At 41.7% G+C, this 25,355-nt stretch overlaps 1 protein-coding gene across 10 annotated transcripts in view; it reads left to right on the forward strand.

Annotated features, from left to right (window-relative positions):
• Positions 1 to 25,355, forward strand: part of PARD3 (par-3 family cell polarity regulator) — a 592,542-nt gene that overhangs the window by 552,393 nt on the left and 14,794 nt on the right. For all 10 annotated transcript variants that reach the window (XM_023511361.1, XM_023511364.1, XM_023511363.1 and 7 more), the window contains one exon: positions 18,165 to 18,285. In XM_023511361.1, the coding sequence (XP_023367129.1) occupies positions 18,165 to 18,285 (121 nt within the window). The remainder of the gene's footprint in view (positions 1 to 18,164; positions 18,286 to 25,355) is intronic.

The following is a 25,355-nucleotide window of genomic DNA, read 5'->3' on the forward strand; positions in this document are numbered from 1 at the left end:
AAAATATCTGACAAAATTGGTAGGGGCAAGTAATCAGAATTGATTTAAATTTATTTATTATAAATTTATATTTATATTTATTTATTAATTTACTCATTACATTTATCTCAGAGTTCCCTAGCAGCCCAGGCAAAAAGGACAACATGAAATACATCATCTGTGATAGAAGGAAACAGGTGCGTTCATCTGAAGAATTCTTTGACTAGCATTAAACTCTGGGAGGATTTTTAACATATACACTTGTAAAGGAAAATTCTGCAACAAAGTAACCACTATCAAACGGAGGGTTCTGCAAGGTTCATGAATTTTCTTGTGATCAATTCTTTGTGTGAGGAACGGAAATAGATGAGATCGTCTCCAGCAGCACTTTCTCTGGCAATCATTTTAGAAGTCACATGTTCACATAATATATTTTATACTTTATAGAAGGAAAAGTATATGAGGTAACAGTTTTGAATATGGAGTTGCAAAAAATACGGAAATGTTTACATGATGGCCAAAGGTGAAGAGTTATCATTATACCATAGTGATATTTTCCTGGGAATTTAAGCTAATAGAATCTAGAGGTACGCAGCTGAGTCCATGTTCTTGGTCTCCTTGTGAATAGTAGAGTGTCCATAGAGAATTCTGTAAATGCCAGAAGGAAGGAAAGACAGCCAGGAAAGGGAGGAGTCTGTTCCACACCCCTCTTGGGATAACCAGATGACTTCCACCTAACACTGAAAAATCCATTTCAGATTCTCTCTTTATTCTGTCATTTATTTTTTTTTAAAAATGCTCAAACTATCATCAAGTACTTTGATCACTGTTCTTAATGATGTTGATTTTTATCAATACCGTACATATGCTCACCATTTACGACAATTTTTAAGTTTCATAGTTTTCATGATTAAAATCTCTGATATCAAGGTGCTTCTTATAACCCATGTCATTTCAATTAGCAGCATTTTCTCTCTCTGTCTTAAAGGTTCATGAAATACGTCATCATCCATGGTTTCTTAAATTGAATAATTTTAAAAATTTATGAATTTGTCCTACGGTTTTGAAACACAATAAAACCCAGACCATCGTCATTAGCAAAAAACCAAAATAAACTAGATTCTGGCAACAAGGAGATGATTCATTCTCTGAGGTTTTTCACATGTTCAGGAGATTGTAGGGTTTGACTTATAAAAGAATTTTTTTTTTTTTTTGGAAAGATGGAGAATCGACACCTTAACCAAATTCCTATTATAATAAACGTTAAAACTAGATGGAAACATTGCTTCGAGTCTCATATTAAGTGTCATAGAAATTTGTGTTTATCAAAAAATATCTTCAAGCTTATTAAATGTTCCAATTGCACGTGGTGTCATTCCCCATCTGGTCCATGGGCTTTCATACGTCCTCAAAAAGTTCTCTAGATAACATGGTGCCAAGACGGAGAGATGGCATTTTAATGTCAAAACAAAATAACGCAGCAGCAACCTATAGAAACAATGTCGCAGTGACAAAAAACGAAATGTCAGCCGGAGGTCTATTGTAACATAATGTCAAAACAAAATGTCAGCCAGAATCCACGGAGGCGCTATTATGATATCAAAATGAAACAATATCCGCGCCAGTCTATAGGGACTGTTACGATATGAAAAAAAGACAAAACAAAACGGTATCTGTAGAGGCCCGTGACTTCTGAGTCTGACTGTAGCGTCATGTCAGGTGGTTGGCTTGCAAACAGCGGGTCACGTTTCAGTATATATTCTGTAAATCTTTTCTTCTGCAACACAAGAAAAATTCCAAAGGGGTTCTTTAATATAAGTGATGGGGCTAGAAAATTGCTTATATTTATATCTAAATCTACGCCTCTGCCTCTATTTATATCGCTGTCTTTGTCAGTCTCTGTGTTCGTTCTGGGCTTCGGATGCTACTGAACACGTAATGAGTTCCATTTGGTCTTGGCTTCGGTTCCCCACACACCAGTACTTGGACATCAGTTGAAAGGATAAAATACAGGAAAGGCAGTGTTACAATCTGCTTGTAAAGGATCATGCTGAGTTTTAACAGATGCTCTGCTCCATTCTTTTCCCCTGTGTCCTCAGGTAGAAGTTGGCACTGTCCCTTCCTTACTGAACCTTCAGCTATCAAGGCTGGTTCTCAGATGTGCCCCTGAATTCCTGTGACCTTTGGCCTTTCTACTCATGACTCAGTAGCACCTGGGCTGTGACTCTGTTTTCTCAGCCCTTTCTTATGAATTGAAAGTGCAAAAATTCTGTGTATAAACAGAAAAGCCAATCTTCATTAAAATCTATGATCATGTTAAATTGGGAATTTTTTTCAAAAGAAAATGTAGTGAATTGTCAAATCAAAGTGGATATTATCTTAAGACAAATAGAAATGTATCTATTTTGGACACAGAGAAGTGGAGATTTTTCTATGTATATCAACTTATAAAGGTCAGTCGGTTTTCATCCCATTCTAAAAACTTGTGCTTGCAAATCAATATTGATTTAGTTTTGGCTTAGAAGTTTGAAAATCTCTAACGTTGGGAAGAGAAAAAGTCAAACTAGAGAAAAACAAATCTCTGCCATGAATACTTTGCCCACAAAAAAAGATTTATTTTTCTCATTTTAATCAGCTACAGTAGGATTTTAAAATCTGCGTAGTCAGAATACAGTAAGGTCTCAATTCACTGGAAACGAGGCAAGCCCATACTTAGCCAGTACCTTTGCAGATTTCACTTTTAGGAGCCAGAGGTAGATCGTATAAAAGCGCTGCTATTGGAAGCTGAAAAATAAGAGATTTGGAGCAACGTCCTCTAGTCATCAGAATAAAATTCATCTCCATGTCTTCCTTTTTTCTACTTGGAGTACTCAGGAATGAGAAATGATGGTCGTGAAAAATCTCACCAGGTTTTTTGAAAAGCTAAATAACACCCATTCCTTCTGTTCAAGATGGAACAGACCTTTATTACTTTCTAGAAGGATTTTCAAACACAAGATTTGAAACAAACACAAAGGGATCTTGGTAAACCATTGGTTAATCAGATTACCAACTGGGTCTTGTAAGATTATGATTACTGAGAATCTTACGTTGAGTTCAGTTGACTTGTATCAGCTCACATGTCTTAACCACAAAACTATGACATCCTCCAGAAAACTGGCATCATCTTTGTGTGTGGTGGGGATTTGCAGAAGCCCAGAATTGTGTTCTCAAAGCAGACTTGTGTAGCCATGGTAAGACCACACTGTGGGGGAAATTGTGAAATATTCCTTACCATAAGCACCAGGGGAATAATGTTAAGTAATCAGAAAAGGAGCTGGCTACTCTTCGGCAGGAGAATGAAGAGCGAAGGCCAGCAGATATTGAAACAGGGGATTAAAAATTACATGTCACTGTCACCACACTGAGCAGTGGGAATAAACCTGTGTAATCAACATCTGAAACCAAACTGTGAATTTCCTCACATGTTAAAGAAAGGGAAACTATTTTGAGTGTGTGGGCTTGGGAGAAAAAGTTTAGAGGACTTGGCTAAATCTTAAAAATAGTACTTATATTTGGAGCTTTGTAGATTATAAATGTAATGCCTTAAAATTTAGTCCCCAAGTTAACTATGTATGTAATAAGAGTAATACAGAAATTATGGCTTATTGGGGAACAGTGGACATAGCCTGGTATTATAACCATCTGTTATCATTTTGGAATGTTTACATCCATGTTTTTCATATGCTTAAAAAGGAATAACTTGAGTTTCCACATACAAGTTTTGTTCTCAAAAAGATCTTTGATCTATTTGAAAATAATTCAGAATTATGGAGAACACAAATGAGAAACTCCAGTTTTAACACAGAGAATAAAGACATTTCTTCTTCTTTTCCTCTTGAAAACCACTTTAAAACAACAAAAAGTAAGAAACAGAAATATTAACTCTTTTTTTTTAATGAAAATGGATATATCTCTTTATTCTATGATGATAGGATGACACCAGAATGTAAAGAACTACGTTTATGCACACCAGGACAAAGATGGTTTTGTTTACTAAAGAAACTGGATTGCTCAAGAAAAAGAACCCTTGTACACTGATTTGAGAATTTCCAATCAAAAAAGAGGCTGTCACTCAGCCTTCCTGTCCACCATGCCTTAAGCCCCACTGAAGCACACAGTGACTAATGTGGTTTCTAATGTTCCACTTTTAACAGAAAAGGACAGACAGGTGTATCAAACATTTGAGGAAAGCCTTGGTTAGAAGACCTCAAAACAACAACTTTTTTTTTTTTAAAAGAACTTGGAAGGAACATAAGATACAGGAAGAAGAGAAAAATATTAAAGAATTGTAAAGAACACCCACCATGAAATAAGATACTACACTCACCAGATATGAATAGGAAGCTATTGCAAAGGATTATGGAGAACATAAGAATAAACTCTTGAAAAATAATAAGTGCAATATCAGTATTAAAAAAATACAATAGAAGGCTTGGTAGGTAAGGTTGAGAAATTCCCCAGGAAATGAAATATGAGATTTAAGACAAAGCAATATAGCAGGAAAGAGAGGGGAAGAGAGTCAAAAGTTCATTCCGAGAGATTCAGTGTAAAACTAATTAATATACTTTCTAGAAAAAGAACAGAGGGCGGCACCTGTGGCTCAAAAGGGTAGGGCACCAGCCCCATATGCCAGAGGTGGCAGGTTCAAACCCAGCCCCAGCCAAAAAAAAAAAAAAAGAAGAAAAAGAAAAAAAGAGAGAACGAGGAGAATGATGGAGAGATTATTAGAGAAATAAATGACACAAAAAGTTTTACCAGAACTGATCATTGTATCATGCCCAGAAAAATCAATTTTTAAAAGAAGACAGCATTATGACATTATAGAATACCATAAAGAGAAGACCCTGTTTTCTTTTTTCTTTTTTAAGTGATACCATAAAGTATTGGGAATGAGAATATTATCAAATTTCTCTACTGTAACATTGTAGGCTAGAAAATATTGGAGCAACACCTTCAAATATTAAAGGGTAATGAGTTTTTCCCTACAATTTCATACCTAGCTCAACTGTCAATGAATGGTCAATGTAGAATAAATATATTTAAAGCATGCAAATACACAAAATATTTTACTTCTAATATACCCCCTTTTAGAAAGCTACAGAATATGTGCTCTCACACACCCTTCAGGATTTCTGCTGTTCAGCAACCTAGGGAGCAGCTGGTCCAGATTGGGGAATGTGGTAAGAGCTCTTGAGGTTAGAGGCCTCCTAAAAAAAAGTCAAGATTGATCTTGTGGAAATTTCTATTAAGAGGCTGCATAGTGTGGAAAAAATTAGAGACAGGCTCAAAGAAAAATCAAGAATGTCACAGAAGGAAAATAATGGAATCCCACTGGAATTTGCAGTGAACTGTATTTATTTAAAGTAAATACTGAAAAATCATTTTCAGCTAAGTTGTGCAGTAACTATTTTGGGAAGATGGGGAAGATAGGAACTGAGAGGGAGAATGGGGATTGCAGCGTAAGAAAGCTAATGCTTCCCCTCCCTTCTCTGGAAGTCAATAAATACAGGTTTGACATTGATGAATCCAGGAGATAGCATAATATAAACCTATTCTTCAGAAATATGTAAATACCAAAGGAATTTGGTTAGATGTAGATTATTGTTAAATCCCTAGCTTTCATTTGTGTACTGGATTCATATTGATGTTCATAATTTACATTTAACAGTATCAAATACAGTATGAAAATGAAATTTCAAATATTGTTTATTATTAAGTTAAAAAAATTAGTATAAGTTGTCTGTTATCAAAATTTCATTTCACCAATGAAATTTTGTAGAAATTTTCTGATGGTGCCTGTGGCTTAGTGAATAGGGCACTGGCCCCATATACCAAGGTGGCAGGTTCAAACCTGGCCCAGCCAAATTGCAACAAAGAAATAGCTGGGCGTTGTGGTGGGCGCCTGTAGTCCCAGCTACCAGGGAGGCTGAGGCAAGAGAATCACCTAAGCCCAAGATGCTGGAGATTGCTGTGAGCTGTGACACCATAGCACTCTACAGAGAGTGACAAACTAAGATTCTGTCTCTTAAAAAAAAAAAAAGAAATTTTGTAGAAATTTTCAACTAAATGAAAGAAAGTGAGCCATGTAAGAATTATCAGCAAGAGTGGATCACAAACCAGAAATTGTGATCCATCCATACTGGAGTTAAAAATGAAACATCACAGGAAACAACTAAATATCCTAAAAGTCTTTCATGGGATTGGGTGGTCAGCAAGATGAGATGTGATAAAGCAAGAGATTCTTTCAAACCTTTAGCATTTTAACATATAAATGGTATGCATGTACCGTAAGTGTTACTTTGAGAAAATGTAACATACACAAGAATGATGCAAGCCATGTTATAGTATCAAAAAATCCAAAGCAACATGGTCACACTGTTTCTGCTTTCCTCATCTAATAATTTATCTAAAGTTGGAAAGTTAAATTGATTGATGGTTCTATTTCATTTATTTCATCTCTCCAGACAGCTAATGTATAAGTTCAGACACGGCCAAATCATGAATTAGAATGAAAGCCCAGAAAATTATTAACTAAAAATTACGCAATGAATCAAGGGCATAAAATAAATGGAAATTTGAGAAATCAAGAATATTTTACTGATCTTTAAATTGTTTAATAATCAATAATAACAGCCCTTTATTTGGGTATAGCCAATGGTTTTCGTTTTTTTAGGAAACTAGTTAATAAATGTTTGTTTCACTACTTTTATTTTTGTTCTCAAAGATGTCTCAGAGCTAACCTCTTACGGGATTTAAAGACAATCTCCTTTACATTGCTTTCTATTTTGAGAAATTGCAGGAAAACCTATAGGGTGTAGCCATGATTTAGAGTTCAGTACCGAGTTGCATTGGTATTTTTTTCTTTAAGAAAAAACAAACAAACCATAGTTTAGTTTTGTGTAGCGTTTTGCAATTATGTTGTCATTGAAGACAGAATGCAAAAACAAAGAAAATGTTAGCCGTGGATTCTGTGTAATCATTTTGTGATTAAAGAATTAAAATAATGGTTCTATAATTAGTTCCTAGGCTTGTATGATAAAAACCTCCCTAATATGAAAGAGAACATGACAATCATTTTATTTTGTCATCAAACGCCATCGGGTTTTGTAGTTTAATTTCCGTTCCCTATTCTTATTTCCAATGTTTACTCTTTTTATTAAAAAAGTACATTTTTAGTAAAAAATTATCCGAATTTTTTTTATTTACAATTTTAATGCGTTCCCGATTTTCACTCTTCTTTTAGTTTCTCAAAAGTTTTCACCTATAAAATTCCATTTGCTGGTTACTCAGATGCTTAAACATATATTTTAGTTTGAGACACAGACTTGAATGGGGCACCCCAACTGGCTAATCTTTGCATCTCCAGCGATTTTCTGGAATGAATAAAAATATAATTCGTCAACTTTCTTCAACTCTCTAACCAATTAAAATACCTAACATATCCTTGCCATTTATTAGAGAATTCCAGAAAAATCACACAATCTGCGAAAAGTCAGTGCACTTTGGAAGTTCACCCCAAGTTCCAGCCTCTTACACTGTGCAGGGAAAAATGACAGATGTGGTTTCTTGCAGGCAATAACATTTTTATTTTCTAAAAATGTGTTTAAATTCCTTGCTATACCTGGAAGACATTCTCTCTCCTGTCATTGACTTACTTAAAGCTGTGCAGAGTTGCCTGCTGGGGAGTCAGGAGCTACCAGAGGCACAGAACCCTGCCTCCGCCCCGTGCCCTGTCCCTCCCAGGGACCCTGGGACGTGGAATCTGGTCCTTTCTGCCACCTCTGAGGTTTGGGGGTCTAGCACACATATACTCTCACAGTATTATTCACAGGCCATTTGTTTAAAAGGTTTTATTAGAACATGTTTCCTTCCACAAAAACTTGATAATTAGCTTTCTGTTGATAATTTTTAAAAACCTGCTAAGTGACATTACTTTTGTGCCGACGTGGGAGCAAGTGGCTCATTGGAGGCCTGGTGGCAGTCGGTGTAGCAATCCATTTTAGTAGAAACCAGCTTGGGTGATTTCTGCAACACGAGTCAGGAACAGCTACCCGTGGGGCTTTTGTGCGTGTGTGTGTGTGTTTATTGTCAGGTCTTGAAATTATGGATGCCTGTGCACGTGCGTGCCCTCGGTAGCCGGAGGAATTCCCTTCAAAAAGTAAAACTAAATTTTTCTCCCTCCCGCCTGAGCCCAGTGACAGGCTAATAAGGAAGAGTGATGATAGTAATAAAATGGGGCGAGGGGTACCTTCCTGGGATTTTGTCGCTTATAAAGTAGTAGGCCTGTTTGTTACCCACCGGCGGCTGCGGAGGGACCCTGTGGAAGAGTGAGTCCCGGGGCTTTCTGATGGGGAGGTGACCTCCCTGCTATCGTAACGCATCCAGAGATCTGGAACTATCACATCAGAAGCCCACGCGGGATTAACAGCTCTGGCGACCACCTTTTTAACCTAGAGAACGTCGCTGGATGTTTTTAATTTGTTATGATTCATTATACTGAAACTGGCATAAAATGGACGACAAATCACGGGTGTCAGAATCTGGAAATGAATTTTATCAGCTGAGCGAAGTGGGTGCCTTTGGGATTTGCATACGTTTCTCATAATTCTTTTTATATTACAGATGATGAGTGAAACTGTGAAAATAAACTGAAAATGACATGATATTTCCTAAGTAGCTAATTTCACATGTACACATAGACACAGATAAATATAGCCACTTAGGCTGAGTTGAGAGTTTCTCTGTCATTCAAGGTGATTTTTACAGAACCACAGAAATATTTATCTAAAAACCTCAAAAGTCAACATGAAGACCATTTTTTCCATATCATAACTGTCTGTGAATATCTTTAGAAAAAAATGCAAACATTATAACAAAGTATTTACCAACTCTGCTTTTTTTTTTTTTTTTTTTTTTTGCAGTTTTTGGCTAGGACTGGGTTTGAACCCACCACCTCCAGTATATGGGGCCAGTGCCCTACTCACTGAGCTATAGGTGCTGAACCTATAAAGGGTGTTTTTTGTTGTTTTTGTTTTTGTTTGTTTGGTTGTTTTTTTGCAATTTTTGGCCGGGGCCAGGTTTGAACCCGTCACCTCCAGTATATGGGGCCAGCGCCCTACTCCTTTGAGCCACAAGCACCACCCTAACTCTACTTTTTTTTTTCAATGTCCAAATTCGGAAGAGGGAACTCAGGATTTCCGGACCAGTATAAAAGTGCTCAGATTGAAGAAAGAGCTGTCCCAAATTTCAGATGTTATAAATACCTTCCAGCATCACACACACACACACACACACACAAGCTGCCCTCGTTAGGAGCTAACTTTGCATGCATAATTAATTTGGGCACCACATTCCTGCTTCACATCCCGAAGAGAAATTGAATTCAGGTGTTTGCTGAACATATGGAGGCTGTACTGTGAATTTATGACCTGAGGTTTGAGTGTCAAACCCCAAGATACTGGCTGATAAAACTTAATGAAGCTTGTGCAGAGGAGCTATTTTTATTTGTAGTTTGGTAATTGATACATTTCTGGGTTTTACCCTCCCCTTCCCTCCCCCACTCCCCCTGCCATTTCTCATAAATTGTGCAGCCGGAGAGACAGAGCCAGCTTGATCGATCGCTTACCTAATTTGAAAGTTCAGAGTTTGCTTTTCCCTGGCATTTTCCTCTGTTCTTTCCCTCCCCTTTTAATTCAGCACGTTCCGCGTCTTCACCTGTACAGGTGATACAAGTTAACAGGAGGCAAACCGTCTGCTTTGAACAGGCATCATGGGAGGAAGTGTTTCTTCCCCCTAAGAGAAGCGAAAGCTTTCACAGAGGTCTGACCCCACTTTACTTTCTTTTAAGAAAGCAAAAATGGGTGGCACATTCTAGCTTGCCATTAAAATCTAGGCAACACATTCATTGCCATCTAAAGATTTTTTCTCCCCAGGAATAAAAGCCCCTTCAAGGGACAGGAACCCAGTCCACACAGCCTAACCATCTCTCCCTGTTTCACTGTTGATACTTCAATTTTTACCAAGAAGCCTGCTTTGAGTACCAGGAGGAGGAGGCGGGGGGTGCGGGGGCACCTCAAATGACAAGCATTCCATTTTAACATACAGGGTGTAATGGGTTTAATGAGAAACCTGTGTTTGCTCACTAATTTACAGCAATTAAGAACTCAGTTCTGACATCTGTAGATTAAAACTATTTATCAGCAGATCAGGAATATGTTACAGAATCGCTAATCAGTATAGAAAAACAGCTGAGTGGGAAGAAGGTTGTTTACCTGCACTCTCTCGAACGGCGGCGGTTCCCGGTACTCTGCATCCTAGGGTCCCGTTTTAGTTCAGTGACATTTCCTCCCCCCTCCCGCCCCACGCTTTAGTCATCCCTGTTCAAGAACTTGTTTGTATCCACTTTATCATGCTGACAATCTGTCGGTTTTGAAAGGATTACAACTCTGTACAACCACGCGTGACATCACAGTAAGACATTGCTTAATGATCTGAGACGCTGGTGGTCATTGCCGGCTGCCTGTTACCAAGGCTGGGTGACAGATCTACCCACATCTGCTGCCCCCAGAGTCCCTTGTCTGCCTGCTCCAGTCCTGGTGTCTACTTTAAGCGACCTCCGTGAGATAGCTGAATTTGTGACTCGCCGTTGGTACAAATAAAGGGACTCACAGTTTTTCCTTTTCCAGGAAGGCAAAGAAGAATTAGTAATTCTTGGAGGGTGGGATTTTACATAATGGGCTGCATCCTTCATCCTTCCATCTGTCTAGCCGTGAAGGAAGTCAGCAAAGAGATAACATTTAACTAACTAAGGGAATGAAATACAGGAACCCCCTGTGAAGGCGGAGTTGTTACCTAAGGACCTCATCCAAGCTTGGAAAAGTTGGGCTTCTGGAAAACAGGATCTCTGGATGTAAGTGAATTGAGTGTTGGAGGCTGTAACCTACTGTCTTCTGTTTCGGTGTGCTGGAGTGCAGACCACAGTGATGTTTCAGAAGTCATTGGACTTTGAATGCTGGAGGGGGGAAGAACAGAGTTCCTTAAGCAGAGAACTTGGCCATTAGTGGAACTGTAGCACACATCTTTCCCCCCCGGGGTGTGTGCATGAGATACCTGTTGGAGTAATGAGACTACGTCCATAGAAAAAAAATGTTTTGAAAAGTACTTTCTTTTGAGTGCTACTCCAAAACTTTTTTGAGTAGCAATACTTTTTTGGGTAGTGTGACAATGTATTATTTCCAGGACCTCCAGTATAATTGGGGGGGTTGACATTTTTGTATTTGTTTTCACTGGGATAAAGAATAAGATCCCTTTTGCATCCCTAGTAATTAGAGGCCAAGTGCAGATGTGAAATTCACTAGCATTTGGAGTAGAATTTTGTCCTTAGGCCAAAAAGTAAACGGTTAGGGTTGAGAAATAGACAGCAAAAATGAAACGGCCAAACACTGAAGCTGATCTGGTTGACAAAAATCTTTACACCCGTTCTTTTGTAAATTGGGAGTTTGAGGGGCATCTGTTAAGTCCTTGATGGTTGGCAAACTGAAGTCAATGAGATTTTAACCAGGACTATCTCCTTGTGACTTGGAGACTTTGACCCAGATCCCAGCAGGTCATCAGCCTCTGCCAGAAGGAGAAACTGGGAATGAGCCCTTGAGTTCAGTTTACCGAATCACCTGGTTAGCAGATATATCTTCACCACATTGCAGGAAACCACCCACATTCAGCCTTGGTCTCACCAGGCTGATTTTCAGAGGCCACAGAGCCTGAGTAGGGAATTGTGGGTGCAGTAATGGTAAAAAAGAGTCACCCTAAGCCATTGGATAGATTTCCATGTTTCAACGGAAAGAACGTTCGATCGGTTTCCCGTTTTAAGACCTGGCAATGAGCATTTTTCAGTGACATCATCTGCAGCAGCATGGACTTGGTGCAGCTTTTCTCAGAGACCAGAACTTGGCAGTGACTAACCCTGCGAGTGATGTGGGTAAAACTCAATCGTACAATGCAGTGCTTGTCTTTTATTCTGTCCTCCTAACCAACCTGCTTTTGCAGCAGGCAATGTTTCTTTGGTTCCAATCGTGGGCAGGGACTATGTGCTTTGAGGCTCTTTATTTCATCGACTTTAGAAGTATTTAAAGCCCCCATGGCACTGTTTAAGATGATGTGGTGATGGTGGTGGTGAGTTGTAAGCAGGAAGGTTTAGAGAGTTTATTGCTGTAACGTTGTTGCTTAACAAAGCACCTAAAAACACAATGGTGTCAAATAACAAGCATCTATGGTTCCGTGCCTCTGTTGACAGGCGGGGGATTGGCTGATTTAGGCTGGGCTCTGTGGGGGTTGACTTTAAGCAGCAGGTTGGGTCCAGATCTGTTGCACTTGTCTCTTTGGCTGTGGGGTAGAAATCAGGAGCACGGGAGAGCAAGCCCACCCCACAGTCAGAACTCCTGCCTCATAGCCAGTGACAGCCTACCAGTCAAAGTAAGTCACATGGCCAAGGCCGACATCCATTCAATGGGCTGTTACGTTTCCTTTGGCTAGGCAACAAATTAACACAAACTTAGCTTAAAACATTACACAGTTATTACGTTGCAGTTTCTGTGGGCCTGGAGTCCAGGCATGAGTCAGCTGGGTCCTCTTCTCAAGGTGACTTCGGCTAGGCTAGGTTCTCCACTAAAGAAATACCAGCTTCCTAGCATTCTGTCCCATGCAACTGTGAGATTCATGACACTTTGATTTTTCACCCTGTCCTTACGTAGTCACATAAATGTAGTTACAGACATTTCTCAACTATTTCCGCATTTCCCTGGTTAGAAGCCAGTGTGGGGGACTGTCCACACTTAAGGTTAGGGGATCGCCAAAGGTGTGACTACCACGAGGCCACCTTAAGACTGTCGATCACAAATATTTGCTGAGCAATTGACTGTGCCCCAGGCAAGTGAACACACAAGTTAGACACATGGTAAATGGCTGTGGTGAAGGCAAAAACGCATACAGGCTCTGGAAGACACTGTCAGACAGTATTGGGGTCGGAGGACAGTTACAGATGGCTTGGGAGGGAGCAATGAATGTCAGCAACGCCTTCGAGAAAGTGGAATCTGATTTTTTTTTTGCAATTTAGAAAAATGGAAACCAAAGAAGAAAAGAGTATTGAAGAAAGAAAAAGACGAGAAAATTTATCTTCCTACCCTCTCTGGCAGACTCTTTTTTCTTTCACCAGAGTTTATAATCATCTCTCCCTTCTGAGCAACAGGCAGAGCCTGCCACCATTCATCCCCCCGTCCTCTGCCCCCCTTCTCTCTTCCTTTTTCCTTTTTTTTTTTTTTCCTTTTTTCTCTGGAAAAAAAAATCATGTACACTAAGCTGGTACCTCCTTATTTAAGAAAATGAGTGATTAATTTTCTCTTCCATTGAATTCTGGATCTTAAAGCTAATCTCTTCCAGGCTTCTCGATTTCTTTTGCATAATTAAAAATGCAAATGTTCAAGTATTTTTAATCCATAAAGAATTAATCAGTCACATCACAAAGTCCTCTCTCCCTCAGCACTCGCTCCTCTGAAAAGATAGGTCGGCCCTCAAGCCCGCGAGGAAGAAGTCGTATACCCAGGTTCGAGTTTGGACAGTTCCGAAGGAGCAGACAATTTAAGGGAGAGAAGCTGCCGGGAAAGATACCCAGTTGTGAATTTTTGTTTTTTTTAAATTTGTTTCTCGGGACTTTTACTAGGTGCCTTATCTTGGTGCAGGAAAAGTAAATGACTTTGGGAAGTGACATAAAAGGGACAGGACGCTCAGAATACAAAGTAGGGGCTGCACGCTAGCTGCCAACAGACCTATTTTGGAGAATTTTGGAATTAAAGTAAGTTACAATATTACATTGCGGGGGGCCAGGCAAGAAACTGTATTTCTGAATTCTCTTAAAAGCAAGCGGTACGAGGCCTGCGTCCCTTCTGGCCAACAATCTACCGTAACCAAGGGCCCTACTCTGTCCACCAAGGCTCTTGACACTCTGTGTGTCACAGAACGTACATGGGCTCTTCTAGAGCAGGGGAGTCGCCTTGGTCCTTAGTTAATTGCTGTGTAGGCATTAGGATTTGCCCAAGTCTGAAGCCAGCATTTATAGGGTGACCAGATTTTAACATATGTAAGGCGGGACAACATGGCCGGGGGCAGAGCGGGGGCGGGGGACGGGGCAGGGCAGGGCCTGACAACAATGCAAACTTTGATAAGCAGCTCTCCGTAATCACTTCTCAGCAATTATTTATCACAGTTTAACATTATAAAATTAACAAAAATAATATAAAACTCATATTCTGGCGAAATAGCCATATGGCGGCCGAAGACCGTATATTCTCTTCTTGTTCTCCAGCCCGTTCGTGCATTCGTTCCAAAAATCGGGACTTTTTTAAAACGCGGCGGGACACAGGACAAATTGTTGAAAATTGAACCTGTCCTGCCAAAATCGGGACATCTGGTCACCCTAAGCACGCATTGTCTTCACCGTGCTGAACGTACCTGTAGAACTTTCTGAATAAAGTATGTAGAGATTGCTGGGCCCTGCACGGGACGGAATGGATCAGAGTATCTCAAGCTGAGCCTGGGCAAGCAGCACTTTTTTTTAAACAAGCCGTCAGGATGGCCGACGTAGGCACATGCTGTGACGTGGGAGGTGGCTGGGTTAGCACACCCGGGGGGCACAGGTGCAAGACAGGCTCCCGTGCTGACCTGCACAGAGGCTCAGGGCTGCGTTTTTGCATGAATGGCTACATTTGGGAAGTACGTGGCAGTATCCAGTCTGAAGGTTTGGAACCGTCGTGCTCATGCTGTGCCATCTACCTCTGGCCTCCGTATAATCCGGGGTCACACTGTTCTGTGCACCTGTGTTACGAAGCTCTGTACTGTGTGATCTGGGGCTACCTTTCCTTACTCTGTGAGAAAAAGGGGTAGATCGTTACTGAACCGAAAGCAACCCTCTTCGTTTAGTTAAAACATGAAAGGAAGTTCTAACCAGGTAGCAAAAACTAGCGTGTAAGGAGAGGCTGAGGATTAGTCCTGATGAACACTTTCTTATGTCTGTCGGTGTGGATTTCTTTTCTTTTTACACAAAAATCCTCTTTTGCCCCCTTCAGCATCCCTCTCGTGCAGACTGTCTGTAAATCATGATTTGCTGACTGCTCATTAAGAGGATTTTGTCTCATCCATCCATCTGATCAGTCTAGGTGGTGTTTTTATTATCCTCACCAATAACAATAATAATAATAATGAACAACTTTTAAGTTGGCAATGAACCTCAATATACACTGACTGGGATGTGCAGGGATTAGTCACGATTGCTAATGAATATTTAAAATCTCCTTTCACTTTCCTGGCAGAAGAGCTAACCAGGAACTCTAGAAGTCCAAGTTTGAATTATTGGCTCGTTACAGACTGGCCTGAGAGTCAGAACTAAGCAGTTGCGATGGTTTCATCTCCCGAAGCCAGGATTTCACCTCCAGGCTGCCAACTCTTGTTCCCCAAGGGTCCTTGATGGTCTTCCAGTCTTTGGAAATCATCATCAATCACGAAAGCCATGGCAGCCTGTTTTCCAACTCCAGCCATTAAAGTTGCTTTGCTCATCACAGACGACTCTGTCAACTTTCTCTGGAGCACCGGGTGAAAGAGAGCAAAGGAAAACAGGGTGAAACGGTGGTTACACTCACTGCCCAGATTTGGAAACAAGAGCAGACATAACTTTCACCCCTTCTCTTTCACTGCGGGGAACACTGAGAGCGTCAGAGTTTAAAGTGCTGGACGCTGGGTCAGCTCCCTTTGTTGACACAATGGGCTTGCAGTTAATCACAAATAGTAGGAGGTCAGTTTCCTTCAGTGGTTGGATTTCGTGAACCTCATAATTAGGGGCTTAACACTATCTTATGCTGCATGAAAACAACAGAGAAACACTTGTATTTAGACTTGTAAAATACGTTGTCAGTCAGGCCTCCTATAATCTTCGCTTAGAAGTATGCCAGGGACAAAAGGGAAGCACAGCTGGAAACATGATGTGACGATGAGATTCCCAAATGCTCAGCACCTTCCTATCTCTTTGTGTGAAGAACCATCCTCAGGCCTCCACAATTTCACATACAGAGTACGGAGCTGTATAGATTTGACATTGTCATGGGTGGCCAGTTCTGAAAATGTGCATGTCGGAACAATATAAGATGCTGTGTATATATTTTTTTTCAAAGCCAGTGGAAGCTACAAGCTGCCCACCTAAAAAGTACGGATGGAGGAAAGTTTTGAAGCTGTATCTAGGGGGACGGAAGCCTCACGTTGTCAGGCAACACATCTTACAGACAGGTTCCCCTTTTATGTCCTCGGGTTGATCAATTCAGAAGATTTGTCAAAAGAAAAACAAAGGGGGGGAGGGACAAGCACAGGCCTTCTGTGCTGATCAGTACACGTGGTGCGTGTCTGGTCTGTGAAAATTAGGTTAACTGAGGAAATGGTCAGGGAGGTGGGCAGCTATGGAGGTTCCACTGTATGTGACATTACATGTAGACATGTCTGTTTGGGAATTTTACACCCTCTACTGTGGTAAAATTTCTCTTTCCAAGATATCTCTCCCAAATGACATCATCCAGGAGGGGGGCAGGGCAGAGAGCTCAGGTACGCTGAGGAACCAGGGTAACGCACTTCCCAGGAAGAGACCTGGTCTTCCTAATAGCTTTGCAGCTTGGAGGGGCTGTTGAGAAATATAAGATGTGGTTCTTGTCCTCAAGACATCTGAAGTTTGGTTGGGGAGACAGTATATGCCTGATGGGTATGAATGGTTCCTCTAATAGGATGGATACAACTCAGGGCTTTAGCTCATGGAATAGACTAGAAAGTGCTCTGGGATTTAAGATTGATTTTAGGCTTCTATCTCTATGGCTGTTACAAAGATACTGGGTTTTTTGTTTGTTTGTTTGTTTTTTGTTTGGTTTTGGAGATAAAGTCTCACTCTGTCACCCTGGGTAGAGTGCCGTGGCAACATCATAGCTCACAGCAACCTCAAACTCCTGGGCTCAAGCAATCCTCTTGCCTCAGCTTCCCCAGTGGCTGGGACTGTAGGCGCCTACCATTCCCGGGTACCTGTTTTTACCCTATTTTTAGTAGAGATGGGGTCTTGCTCTCGTTCAGGCTGGTCTTGAACTCCTGAGCTTGAGCAAAGCACCTGCCTCAGCCTCCCAGAGTGGTAGGATTATAGGTGTGAGCTGCCATACCCAGCCAAAGATACTGTTTCTAAAATTTGTATGATTTTATTAATACAAAGGAGGGGTTTTAGAATCTGATACATATTTTATTACGTGACAATAGAGCGTAGAGAAATGACCTTTATACAAGCCTCTTAGCTTCTGGGAATGTCAGTTTCTGTATTTGTGTGTGTGTGTGTGTGTGTGTGCGTGTGTGTGCGTGTGCGCATGAAATACTACCTTTCCCACTTATAGGCTCTTGGTGAGGATAAACAAAATCCAGTACCATACAAAAAGAAGGCAGCATCATTAACTAACTGAATGAAGCTACCGCCTGAACTTATTTTTAAAACTTCTCGTTTTCACTGTAAGAGTTGTGTTTTGTTCATAGACCTCTGATGACTCGTAACGGGAACTTCAGCTAATGGCATTATAAAATAATAATGCACATTCTTGCAGCTGTGTTTTATGGTGTCATCTTCACCTGATTAGTACAACTGTCATATTTAGAGTACAATTATTTATCTCCACTTCGTATGTAAGGAAACTGCAGCTCCGGAGCATCAAGTGCTGTGGTCTGAGAAAGCGGAGGAGCCCGGACTAGAACCTGGTATTTCTGACTTGCCGAGAAACTTCCCCACCACAGCGGGCCAGATAACAGGAGGGAGACGAGGTGTTTAAACAGTGTACAAATAAAAGGAATATCTGCAAATACTGCTCACTCTCTTGAATATCTGCTTGAAAAAACTTCAGTAAGCCTTAATCCTAAGAACAAAGTGAAAACATGCTGAAAATGCCCAGAGGATTGTTTGAAAAATTTACTTTCTCATAAACAGCATCATTTCCTAGCAAGTTGCCGGGTTTTTTTTTCTTTTCGTAGCAACTGCAGTTCCCGGATCATATTTCTGAAGGGTGTTCACCGTTGCCCTGTCTCTCTTTCAGTCACAGATCAACGCCTAGCAACCATGATCGGATACAGCGTCTGCGGCAGGAATTCCAGCAAGCGAAGCAGGATGAGGACGTGGAGGATCGGAGACGCACCTACAGCTTTGAACAGCCCTGGGTAAGTTTCGGGTTCCTGGGCTTCCCTGCGGTAGAGGCCGCCAAGCTGTGCCCTCACTCCTCCATGAAATGCGACAGGCTGGAGCCTCATTCCTTTGACCTTTAACGTTTTGACCTTTCCCTCATCTCCATCTGCGTTTCATCATGGCTAATTTCATTTCATATCTTGTGCCACCATCTGTCCATCACATAACAGGTCTCATCCGCCTTGTGACGGGACACGGCAGAAGTATTCTAGCTCCCAATTATGCAGTTTTTTGTGTATTTTTCTGCTCAGAAAGATGAGAATGCAACTAAGGAATCAGAGCCCAAATGAATGAATCTAGCACCTGTCTATTTCCTCTATAATGTACAATAGTGTTTTGTAATTCCTGATGGTTTAATCTCCCTCGTCCTCCGTGTGTATTTGTGAACCCCTCTCATTTGTGTCTCCCCACCTTTATTCTCATCCATCTCCCGTACAGCCTCCAGAGTGATCTTTCTAGAACAAAAGTTTGAATGCTTTCTCCACACCAGACCCATATCCTGATGAGATCAGGCCCATTAAGGGTGGTACGGCCCTAGGCAGACCCATCCTCTAATCTTGTGTTTCACCCTCGAGATGATGGCACTTCTGGGAAAGGGGGTGTTGGAGGTTTGAGACAATGGGGAGGGTTTGAGGAATCTCTCTGGGAAACTTGATGGTGAGTCAGTTAGGGGTGGAAAAAAATAAGCTGCTTGAGGTAGGAAATGTAGCTCAGAGAATTAGGAAGGCTGATCAATGTGGCAATACAACATCACCAACAATGGTTATAGGTCTGGGAATAGAAAGAACAAACTCAAAGATTAATTCTATGAAGACGAGACCGACATGGAAGACAGGCAGTCAAGGAAGGCTGCTCAAACCCTAGCGAGGCCCCTGCTGAAGCATCGCCCAGTCTGGGTGAGGACAAGTGCAGCTCAGGAAGGATCATCTTCATAGCCTGGGAGTCTACAAGAGGGGCCAGAAGTCTGGTGTTACCAACATGAGGAGGGGGTGGTCTGAGCAGTGGTTTTTTTTTGGAGGTGGCTCGTTTCTGGATGACGCAGCGGTCCAAAGGACGCTGTCTGTGCACACGCGTTACAGACCAGGGGAGATCAGAGTCCGTAATCTGATGCATTCAGTTCCAAGTTGAGAATGTAATTGTGCTAGATATCTGGGAGAGTTGGTGTTAGGAAAAGACTTGAAGTTTTATTTAGGGAAGGGTTAACTCTGTGGCTGAAGTAGAACTGAGAGGTTGGTTGTATCAGAGGGGAGAGGAGGTTCCAGGTGGCAACATGGGGGGAGGCTTCAATGCTGGACTGAGAGATTGAGGAAGGATGTTTCCAGGATGGGACACCAGCCCCCTAGCCGGGGACCTGGCTCTCCAGGACTCAGTTTTCTCATTTGCAGACTAACAGGATTAGAAAAGGTGATTGTCAGTTACTCGACCCTTTGATAAGATGAAGGGCCCCAACTCAGCTCCTGTAGCTCAGCGGGTAGGGCATCAGCCACATACACAAAAGGTGGCAGGTTCCAGCCCAGCTGGGCCTGCTAAACAACAGTGACCACTACAACCGAAAAATAGCCGGGCGTTGTGGAGGGCACCTGTAGTCCCAGCTACTCGGGAGGCTGAGGGGAAAGAATTGCATAAGGCCAAGAGTTTGAGGTTGCTATGAGCTGTGATGCCACAGCACTCTACTGAGAGCAACATAATGAGACTGTGTCTCAAGAAAAAGAAAAGATGAAGGACCTGATGGTGAAATGAAGCCAAGCTTGCAGAGCAGATGCAAGTGGAGCTCCTCTGCTCAAATACAGAGGCCTGGTGGGTCCAGTTACCTGCTGCTGTAGGTCAGGGCTTCTCAAAGTGTGGTCCACGGAATGGTACCCTCAGCATCGCCTGGAAACACATACACAGTCCTGGGCCCTGCCTTGGCCCTCCTAGAACTGAATCTTTATGGGTGGGGCTCAGGAATCTGTATTTAACGGAACCTCCAAGCAATTCTGAAACAGGCTCTACTGGAGAAACCCCCTTCCAGAGTTTTTCAACCTTTTTGGTTTTTAATCTCACAACCCACTTGAGATAGTTAAACTTCTGCAGCCCACTTATGTTGGTTAAAAAAAGAGTAAAAAAAAAAAAAGAACATTCTGTTCTTTAAACTTCTTTCAAAAATAATTTAATTGATGATCTTTAAATTTTTTCACAGCACACCTAAGTACACCAGTTTTGTTTTGGAGTCAGAGCCTCATTTTGTCACCCTCAGTAGAGTGCTGCGACATCACAGCTCACAGCAAGCTCAAACTATTGGGCTTAAGTGATTCTCTTGCCTCAGCCTCCTAAGTAGCTGGGACTACAAGCCCCACCATAACACCTGGCTATTTTTTTTAGAAATGAAGTCTTGCTGTGGCTCAGGCTAGTCTCGAACTCCTGAGCTCAGACACTCCACCTGCCTTGGCCTCCCAGAGTGGTAGGATTACAGGCATGAGCCACCACACCCGGCCACTGAGTCCCTTTTTGGTGTTAAAACCCAATATCCTCAACATTATATTTCTACATAAAACAAGAAACCTATACATGTTTCTACTGAGAGATTTGGTGACCAAATTAGAGTTTGAGGAAGATTAATTTTAGGGATAAATAGAAAAGAACGAAAAATGGCCAAAATGTACTACAGTTGACCCTCAGTCTATACCGGGCTTACGGGTGCTGACAACCCCTAGTCCCTGCAATCAAAAATCTGCATATAGTTTTTGACTCTCCCCAAACTTAACTACTGTACTAATAGACTATGGTTGACCAGAAGCCTTACCAATAGCATAAACAGTCGATAAACACATATTTTTTATGTTCTATGTATTATACACTGTTTTATTTATTCTGACAGTAAAATAAGCTAGAGAAAATTTGTTATTAGGGAAATCATAAGAAAAGAAATACATATATTAATGACTAGGTAGAAGTAGATCATCATAAAAGACGATCCTCATCTTTACATTGAGTGGGCGGAGGGAGAGGGGAGAGAGGAGAGGTTGGTCTTGTCTCCGGGTGGCAGACACAGAAGGGGATCTGTGTGTAAATGGACCCATGAGGTTCAAACCTGTGTTGTTCAGAGATCAAATCTAGTTGGAACCTTAGCTCAAGGGAGCAACATGAGTCCTTAAATCAGGCAGTTGGTAATATGGGACCAGTATTCACAAGCACAATCACCTCATGCAATCAATTCTTGGGAGGTTATAAAACAAGTCCCCCAGGTCTAATATCTAAGAAAATCTCTAATCGTCTTCTGCAGCAATATTCCTGTTACTGATATTTTTTTCCTAAGGTATTGAGTTCATGTTTCTAGATGATCAAGCAAGTTGAGTCACTCTGGTATAGCGACGTGACGGAATTATGTTCATGTTCTTAACGTTGTTCAGCATAATTGACTCAGTCCATTCCCACCAGGTTCTTAAAGCAGGATTCTTTCGTGCTGAGCGGTAAATATATTTTAGCTATGTGTATTTGGACATAGTGACTAAAAAGAGCAATGAGCACAGTGTTGACCTTTCAGAGACAACAGCGTGGAGGTGGTGTCACACCCACACACAGTTACAACCTGGCAAACCCCATGGGGACTTGTCATCCCCGGTCCCACACCATGAGGAGCTGCATTCGCTATTTGAGTTTACCTGGGAATGGAGATTCTAACTAGCATCTTCCCAGCATTCACCCTTTGGTTAATTATTTCATTCATCAAACTTAGCGAGTGTGTACTATGTTCTAGTGATGGTGTTTGGGGCAGGAGAACAAAGAGGAGAAGGAAAGACTGCTCTTTGAACTCTCCAGTGGAGCTTTAAACAAAAAAGAATACTTGGCGCAGTGTAGACGTGGTATGCTAACAGTAAACACGGGGTGTGGTGAAGCCGGAGGTGCGAGGCCCAGATGAGCTTTGGGTGATCAGGACAGGCTTGAAAGAACCCCTCCTTAACTTGGGAATGTATTTTAAATATGCAACTTTGAAAAACAAAGAAACACGCCTCAGTAAACTGAAAGGGATGAATCTATTACTGGCTGGCAACACTGTATTTGCATGCAAGGCTGGGTGTTTCCTCCTCCTCAGCTCTAGATGTCTTTCACCTGGAGAAGTGAAAATGATTTGAAATCTATTTCGGTTTCTTTGTAAGTTTCTTTTTGAATGGAGACAGTGGCTATGTTGGCATATATTTCTACATTATCTACTTTATATGAACAATCGCGTTAGGGGAAATTTGAGAAAATCTTGTACATTTGGAAACTCAACTCCTGAAGGTCATAGGCCACATTACTGTGTATCAAAATGCCACAGCAGTGTAGACAGACAACGTGGCTGGTATCCTTGTTTCCTATAATGAGTGAGCAGGGAATTATTGGATGACAGGCTGATTACCTTAGGAATAGAATAATTTCCTAAATTGTGGGTCAGAAAGTGACCTTTTTTTTTGTCATTTGCAAACAACTGATATCTTGCTCCACTTTAATGATCATGTAAATGAGATGAAAGTGACTGTAGTTCTACTTACCGTATTAATTTTTATGCCACTTCTCGTCCTTACATAGCTAAGAGCTGCTTGGTTGTTCAAAATGGAGTTTGGGTGATGGTTTTCATCGTATGTTTTACAGAATGAGCTTTTTCTCTATGTTTCTGTATTTTTTTTTTTCTCTCCCTGTGTGTATTGTGACCTTGAAAGGTCACTCCTGTGTTTGGAAGGGATGAGACCATGACCTCAGCCACTGGAACAGTTTGCAATCATTTTAGTTTTAAGGAACCACAAACTCATCTTTAAGCCTCATGTACAACTTAGACGATATTAGTTGAAATCGTCATGCTTGTTAGAGATGCCCCTCACACACACATGCAAAGTGCAGCCCAATGTGTCATGTTGGAAATATCCAAGCCAATTACTTTACATACAGAGTGAGATGCTGCAGAAAATTCATCCAAGGAAGCCCTTTTCAGTACCTCTATTTTGAAAACGTTCTCTATAAACTCTAGCTGTACAGAATGCACCTGTCTTGAGCCTTTGTTCGAAATAATGTTTGGGCCCGAGGGAGCTGATTTGTGGCACAAAAGGTCTTTAGATGAGCAGAGGCCCAGAAAATGTCCTTAGCTCCATAATTGAAGCAAGTTCTCTCCCAAGTTGAGCAAGAGAAGAAGAAAAAGCCAGTGTCTTCCTTGTGCGATGCCAGGTGCAACATAAATAAAGCAGCGAGTTGCTTTAAATCTTTTTTAAGATAATGGAACAATAGCTGGGGTTGGGGTTATTATCACAGAGCTCAGAGACGGACAGGACTTAGTGTTGCTTTTAAAAGAATTAAATTGCAGCCTGCAGACGTGAGTACAGTATGCTGTAAAAACTTTGCAGATACCTGAGCGTTGCCCACAAGGAGACTTGCTGGCGGAGCCGATTGATAGATGGGATAATGGAGCCTTTAATAGCTGTATTGCTAAATCCCTTCCATCCCAGGTTGGGAGTGACTTAAAGTAGTTTAGTCCTTCAGGTAGAAAATTGATACTCTGCGATGTGAATATCCTCTTCTCCCCCAAGCGCGTCTTGCTTCCTAGCCGTCTCTAAACAACAAAAATCTGCCCTTTCTCTCCATTTTCTTCTCTAAGACTTTTAATAGCCCTCCTTACCCCCTCAGCGTTCGACCTGCCTTAATTGACGAGCTGATCCCAGTTCTCAGGCACTCTGCACCCTACATTCCTCCCCTGTGCCTGGCAGATTTGAGAAAATGGTGGTTTTTCTTTTTGTTGTCATCTTTGTTAAGGCAGGAAAGGCATTTGCTGTCGTTTTCTTATGGTGGCATTCTTGGCATGGCTCAAAAAAGAGAATGGCATGTTAGTTAATGGCCGTGAAGTGTTAGCCTAGCTTGAAACTAGTGGAAATTACCAGCCACGGAATTAGACCCATCGAAAGCCATTCCTGGAGCCCCGGGGTACCCTTGACACACAGAGAGAGCTTCTGCACTGCCACAATGTAGGTTTGTTTAGACGATGCCGCCCCCACCACCCCTGACCATGGGCCCATGCCGAAGCCCAGCTTGGTGAGAACGCCGCGCCAGTAGCACCTGACACCAGAGGGCCCCTTTCATTTTCAACGCACCTGTTGCTTAAAGCAGCAGGAAAAAAGAAAAAAACAGGTCTAAGCACTGGTGGGAAAGGTGAGATGAAGACGAACTGTATTAAGAAGAAAACATGAATTTATAAAAACTTCATGAGGAAAATGGACATGGTCTGCAGATGTCTTAACCATCACTCTCGGCATTAGTAGCAATCAGCTTTTAAACATTGTGCAGGCAGGAGAGTTCCGTCAATAGTTGTAGAACTATAGTGTATGGTGCAGAGTGGGCAAAGGGCTGGGGATGCAGGAGACATGGACAGAAGGTAACTCTATTTTGATTAAATGGTGTAAGTGCAATAAGTCTACTATACGTGGGTCACTACGAAAGTTTTGAGACAGTCTGTGTTGTGGTCAGTTATTTTACTTCTTAGAAACACAGGCGACAGTGCCCTTTCTGATTCACTGTGCACATGTCCACTTGCCTATCAGAGTTGCTGGGAGGGCTTCATCTGTTTCTCTGCACACGGATTTTATGTTTCTTGATTTTTGTGTATCTTGAACGTACGTAATGACCCACAATCCACGTAGAAAATAATTGCCAATAGAAAAATAATTTACACTCTACATGAGTTAATGGCATCAAAATTGTTGCTGTCCTCTACCAAATCTCTCACAGGCGTCCTCAAACTATGGCCCGCGGGCCACAGGCGGCCCACTGAGGACATTTATCCAGCCCGTGGGTGTTTTAGCCGACACTGCCTGTCCTGCTTAGCAGCTGCCTGTCCTTTTAAACTATAGTCCGGCCCTCCAATGGTCAGGGTGACAGTGAACTAACCCCCTGTTTAAAAAGTTTGAGTACCCCTATCTAAGGTACCATTTTTGCAAGGCGGGGTGGCTATACCAGTAATCCTAGTACTCTGGGAGGCTGAGGCAGGTGGATTGCTTGAGCACAGGAGTTCAAGACCAGCCTGAGCAAGAGCAAGACCCTGTCT

The sequence above is a fragment of the Otolemur garnettii genome, unplaced genomic scaffold (assembly GCF_000181295.1).
Source record: "Otolemur garnettii isolate 467f Iridium unplaced genomic scaffold, OtoGar3 scaffold00019, whole genome shotgun sequence".
Classification (NCBI taxonomy): Eukaryota; Metazoa; Chordata; class Mammalia; order Primates; family Galagidae; genus Otolemur; species Otolemur garnettii.